This window comes from Acomys minous (genome assembly GCF_964271855.1).
Source record: "Acomys minous genome assembly, chromosome: 15".
NCBI lineage: Eukaryota > Metazoa > Chordata > Mammalia > Rodentia > Muridae > Acomys > Acomys minous.
Window position 1 is genome coordinate 220,350 of NC_140497.1, and position 6,000 is coordinate 226,349.

Here is a 6,000-nt window from a genome sequence, read left to right on the forward strand (position 1 = left end):
GAACAACTCTGGATAGGAAGGATGACCTCCTTATCACCACTGGGTCACCATAGCCCAGCAGTTGGGGGCTTGGGGACACTGTCTCTTCTGTCTATGATTGAGGTAATGCCATGGTCAGGGCCATTTCCATGACAGATAACTGATTAATTCTCCTTGTTGTAATAACTTCTGTCCTAGGAATATCCTCTTTATGTGTTATGTTGCTCTGTTTGTGTTTTCTCCCATGGGTGGTTTACAATTGGCTCTGCCAAATCCATCCCCAGATTGCTTTGACTGGATTTACTTGGCTAGAGGATAGTTTCTGGAAGATCCTTTCTTCTCTCTCACTACCTGCCCCACCTTGTGGCTAAATGATTAGTTAAGTTTTCCAGCAAGGCCTCTCCTCCCACTCCTGCTGTGCCTCTGCAATCACCTCCTGGGGAATGACCTCTGGTTCACTTCCTTACCAGGTTCCAGGCAGCCACAACACCTGTGAGTCAGGTGCACCTCCTGCTGCTGCTTCTCTCTGTGTACCTGTCAGCACTAGCTTCACTCCACCCTTGCCTTTCTGGCCTGCTTTACCTAAATCTTCAACTTAAGTAAAAGTCAGAAAGGTAACTTAGGGCTTGTTTCTATAATAGCCTACTTATTTCATCAGGAAGTGTCTACCAAGGAAAATTTGAGCCCTCAGCTGAAAAGATTTAGATTTGTAAATTTCTCCAAAATGGAAAAGCTTCATTATTAGGCCAAAGCACCTAATGTTCAGACCTCCTCCTTTGAATACCATGGCTAGCCAAGGTTGTGACATTGCTTGTGGCTTGGCTGGTCATCTGCAATCAACTCGCTCCTGATCTTTCTTCTCTTGTTATATAAATGTGTTTATTTAGCTTAATGACCATGTAAGAACAGACAGTTTATTTCTAATAAAGAAGCATTCTAACTGTGATTTGTTTTGATGGCTACACATTTGTCAATATACATACATATATATATATACATATATATATATATGTATATATATATTTTGGTTTTTTGAGACAGGGTCTCTCTGTGTAGCCTTGGCTGTCCTGGACTCACTTTGTAGACCAGTCTGGCCTCGAACTCACAGTGATCCACCTGCCTCTGCCTCCTGAGTGCTGGGACTAAAGGCGTGCGCCACCACGCCCGGCTTGTCAAAATATTTTTAATTGGTTCATATTTGTTGTCCATGCTGACAGGCTTCATAAAAACATTTCCTTTTAAGTAAATTAAGATCTTTGGTCCCACCACTCCCCTATCTTTTCTCAAATTTCTCTCAATCTTGCTTCTGTTTTTTTGTCATATAATTAAATGATTTTATGTATCTATATAGACTCTAGCATCTACAATGAGACAGAATATGTGATGTTTCTCTTTCTGAATCTGGATTATTTTGTTTAATATGATGATCTCTACTTGTATCTATTTCTGGAAAATATGTAATTTTATTCCTTCCTTTCTGCCTGAATAAAGCTCCAATGTGTAATTATACTACAGTTTCTTTATCCATTACTCTGATGATAGACACCTAGGCTAACCCATAACTGGGGTATTGTGGGTAATACTGCAATAATCATGGATGTGAAAATGTGGGGTGGTATTACTTGGAGTCCTCTGAATATCCACCCAGGAGTGACTAGCAGGGGCATAAGGGAGTTCTAATTCCTAGCTCTTGGAGGAAGTTCTCCACTGGTATTTTCAGCCACAGTGTTGGAAGCAGAGAAGAAAAAGTGAAGAGTGCAGAAAGCAGGACCAGAACAAAGCTGTTACCCAATTTGAGATGACTAGATGAGGGAATATTGAGTTTCCAGGGGTAGAATGCTTTGCATGTAGACAACTTGCAAATGAGCAATCTGTCTGACTAGACATAATGCTATAGTTCTGGCTTAAAAATGTGTCAGTGCATAAGTAATTTTCATATTGTTTTTACATAAATGTTCACATTAGGCTTGAGAGGCCTTATACTCAGGTGTTGGAATGATTCACAATTAATGAATATCTTTAATTTTAGAGACACTAAGTTACAAAGCACTGAAAATGTTTAAATACACAGAAATAACTGATTATGTACAGAATGAAGGGACAGGTATATACTTGACAGGGCAGGGTGGCACTGTTGAAGATTGGTTTTCCATTGCTATGATTCTCAGATTCCTCACATGAAGCTCAGTTTCCAATGATTTTAAAGAAAGCAGCACCTTGGGGGCATTGGGAAGGTGGTTTAGCAGTTAAAAGCCCTGGCTGGTCTTCCAGAGGATCTGAGTCCAATTCCCAGCACTGAAGTGGCAGTTTATAGCTGTCTGCAACTCCCATTCCAGCACATCTCAGGTCCTCTTTTGGCCTCTGTGGGTACTGCAGATGTGGTCCAGAGACATAATTGCCCGTACCCTTCCCCAACACGCACTACATACACACAAGAAAGGCAGCAGCATCCCACTGTCCTGGTGTCCTGAGTGAGGACCTAAGAGTTCCTGTTGGATCCATTCCCATGTGTCAGTTGACAGGGCCTGGGCTTTACACTGAGCGATCTCTGTATTACAACTACTCAGGAAGAAAAGGTAAAAAAAACCCTCAAGGTCAAAGGCTCAAAGCCTCTAGATTCAAAAGCTAAGGAGCTGAGGAGCTCAACAGCTAGAGAGTGGGGGGATAGCACTGAACGCACACTGTGCCTGACCAGCAGGACAGCAGTGGCTGCACAGTGACTCAACTGAGAACTACCAATCACCAGTGCTGGTTGTTCCCATGTGAGAGGGATCCACACTGTGTGGAGCACAGATGACTATGGCCCAAGGACACCCAGCTAATCCACAGAAAAGTCTCTGGGTCCCTGCAGGCTTGTGTGCAGTCTCCAAAGTCTAGCCACTCACCTACAAGCATATGGCAACTGCATTCTTTGGTTATCAGACTGAACTGAATGTGTGGAGCCATGCTAAATTCAGCGATGTTAGAAATCTGTGCTTAGGGCGCCGGCGTTGGCTCCTCCCTCCCCAAGATGGCGTCCCTGCTGCAGTCGGAGCGGGTTCTCTATCTCGTCCAAGGAGAAAAGAAGGTTCGGGCCCCGCTCTCGCAGCTCTATTTCTGCCGCTACTGCAGTGAGCTGCGATCGCTGGAATGTGTGTCTCACGAGGTGGACATTATTGTCCCAGCTGCTTAGAAAACATGCCATCAGCTGAAGCCAAATTAAAAAAGAATAGATGTGCCAACTGCTTTGACTGTCCTGGGTGCATGCACACCCTTTCCACCCGGGCAACAAGCATCTCCACACAGCTTCCAGATGACCCAGCCAAAACCACCATGAAGAAAGCCTATTATTTGGCCTGTGGATTTTGCCGGTGGACATCTAGAGATGTGGGCATGGCAGACAAATCTGTAGCTAGTGGTGGTTGGCAAGAATCAGAAAATCCTCACACACAACGGATGAACAAGTTGATTGAATATTACCAGCAGCTTGCTCAGAAAGAAAAGGTTGAACGAGATCGCAAGAAACTGGCACGGCGTAGAAACTATATGCCGTTGGCTTTTTTGGACAAATACAGTCTTGGAACCAGGCTTCAGCGACCACGCGCTGGCGCATCCATTAGTACGCTTGCTGGACTTTCCCTTAGGGAAGGAGAAGACCAGAAAGAGATAAAGATTGAACCAGCACAGGCCGTCACTGAAGTGGAGCCTCTGCCTGAAGACTACTACACGCGCCCGGTGAACCTCACAGAGGTGACCACCCTTCAGCAGCGCCTCCTTCAGCCTGACTTCCAGCCAGTCTCGGCTTCACAGCTCTATCCTCGACACAAGCACCTTTTGATCAAACGGTCCCTGCGCTGTCGGAAATGTGAACACAACTTGAGCAAGCCAGAATTTAATCCAACATCTATCAAATTCAAAATCCAGTTGGTTGCTGTCAATTATATTCCAGAAGTGAGAATCATGTCAATCCCCAACCTTCGCTACATGAAGGAGAGCCAGGTCCTCCTGACTCTTACAAATCCAGTAGAGAACCTGACCCATGTGACTCTGCTGGAGTGTGAAGAGGGGGACCCTGATAGTATCAACAGCACTGCGAAAGTGGTGGTGCCTCCCAAGGAGCTCATCTTAGCAGGCAAGGATGCAGCAGCAGAGTATGATGAGCTGGCAGAGCCCCAGGACTTTCAGGATGACCCTGACATTGTAGCTTTCAGAAAAGCCAACAAAGTAGGCATCTTCATCAAAGTCACTCCACAGCGTGAGGAAGGCGAAGTGACCGTGTGCTTCAAGATGAAACATGATTTTAAAAATCTGGCTGCCCCGATTCGCCCTATGGAAGAAAGTGACCAGGGCACAGAGGTCATCTGGCTCACTCAGCATGTGGAACTGAGCTTTGGCCCTCTTCTTCCTTAAAACAAAGTCTCCTGGTGGGCAGATCCTACCTACAGCTCTGTCACCACAACTCTAACAGTGTGGAAGCTGCTGCTTCATTAGACATGTTTATAAAGATGTACCCATCGCTACTGTATCCTGCTCCTAGGAGTGGTGGAAGACAGGCCAGGGTCAGGAGCACAGGGTAACTGCTGTTCACGTAGTCTCTGTTGACACCAGGAAGCCTGTGTGTTCCTCACTGAGCCCTGCACGTTGAGTAACAGCATAGGTCCATTGCAGTAAAAAGCATGGTGGCTGTTCCTCAGAGGGGCATTAGATCTACTCCCTGAGAAACATGCCGTGCACCTGTCACAGTTTGACAGGAAAGACTTAGGTGGTAATCCCGAGCAGACTGCTCCCCGTGCCCCAGCATTGGTCTCAGCCTTCCAACTGCTTTCTGCATTCCATTGAGGATAACCCAGTAATCACCACCCTTCACGTGCCATGGCTCTCACTCTGCCATTGACTTCCTTTTGACAGAGCAGTACGACTGTCAGTGTCTTTAACTTTGTGGTGCCAGGGACATCCTGTTACTGTCTTAAGGCACTCCATTTGTCTCTTCTAAAGGAATACAGTATATGTGTCAGTTGCTTGTCATTTTCCTCAGTAGTATATGGGACTTTCAGGAATTTGAGTTGCAAGCAATTACATGTCATGCGATTCCATTTGTTTTAATATTACCAGAATACCCAGGGGCTAACGCTGCCATGGGGAGATAGCCTTTATATATCTCACTACCTGCCCTTCTCTACTCCGTTTGCCATTTGTTCGTTGTTGTTTTGTTTTGTTTTTCAAATAGGATTTCCTCTATGTAACAGGCTGGCCTGGAACTCCCATGTATAGACCAAGCTAGGCTTGAACTCACCTGCTAGGATTAAAGACACTTGCCACCATAAAAAAAAAAAAAAAGAAATCTGTGCTTAGGCTGCGTGCTGTGACGTTTGAGTTATTGACCTTTGCTGAAGGAGGTCTCGAGTTTAGGCTATCTTTAGATTGTTTACCTTTGAAAGAAATAGGGAAGTTCTTATAGGGAACTACCCAGAGAACTACGTAAGTTCTTACAGGGAACTACTTAGAGGATTGTATTCTTGCCTGGGAGCTAGGGGAAGAGAGATTGTAATAGAACTTGTGGAGTCCTTGTCCTTGATATATAATCCATACTCACTTTTTAATAAAGTGGACCTTGATTGAAACCCATCTTGGCCTCATACCCCGCATGTCTCTGTCTCTTCCAATTCACATCCCCTCTTTTAGGTGAAGCCTAGTTTGATATGTCCCATAGAACAGGACAACTAGAGATTACAAAACGCCAGTGTCCACTGTCCTCTGCCTGAGGAAGCTGTCAGGGCCATCAGAGCAGCATCAAGCACTCAGAGACTGAATCCAGAGGAAGTGACTTGGGCAGGGGGCCAGAACCCCATTGTTGCCTGCCTGGGGGTGGCCTTCCAGGCCACTGAAGTAGTTCTCTGCTTGGATATCTTTCTACCTGCTCCCCAACTGCCTGAGCTACCTGTGCCAGGAACAGCTAGAAAGCAGAGACAGTGAACCTAGAGAAGGTGGCTTCTGTGCAAGACCAAAGTCCCAATGTCCTCTGCCTGGTGGAGACTGGCCAGG

The 6,000-nt window shown here is 45.6% G+C and overlaps 1 protein-coding gene across 1 annotated transcript; it reads left to right on the top strand.

Annotated features, from left to right (window-relative positions):
- Window positions 1–2,973: 2,973 nt before the first annotated feature.
- Window positions 2,974–5,284, top strand: LOC311583976 (dynactin subunit 4-like). Its single transcript, XM_084757964.1, is given in 2 exon segments — window positions 2,974–3,125; window positions 3,128–5,284. Coding segments are annotated over 2 exon segments (1,377 nt in total). The 5' UTR covers window positions 2,974–2,989; the 3' UTR covers window positions 4,369–5,284.
- The last annotated feature ends 716 nt before the right edge of the window (window positions 5,285–6,000 follow it).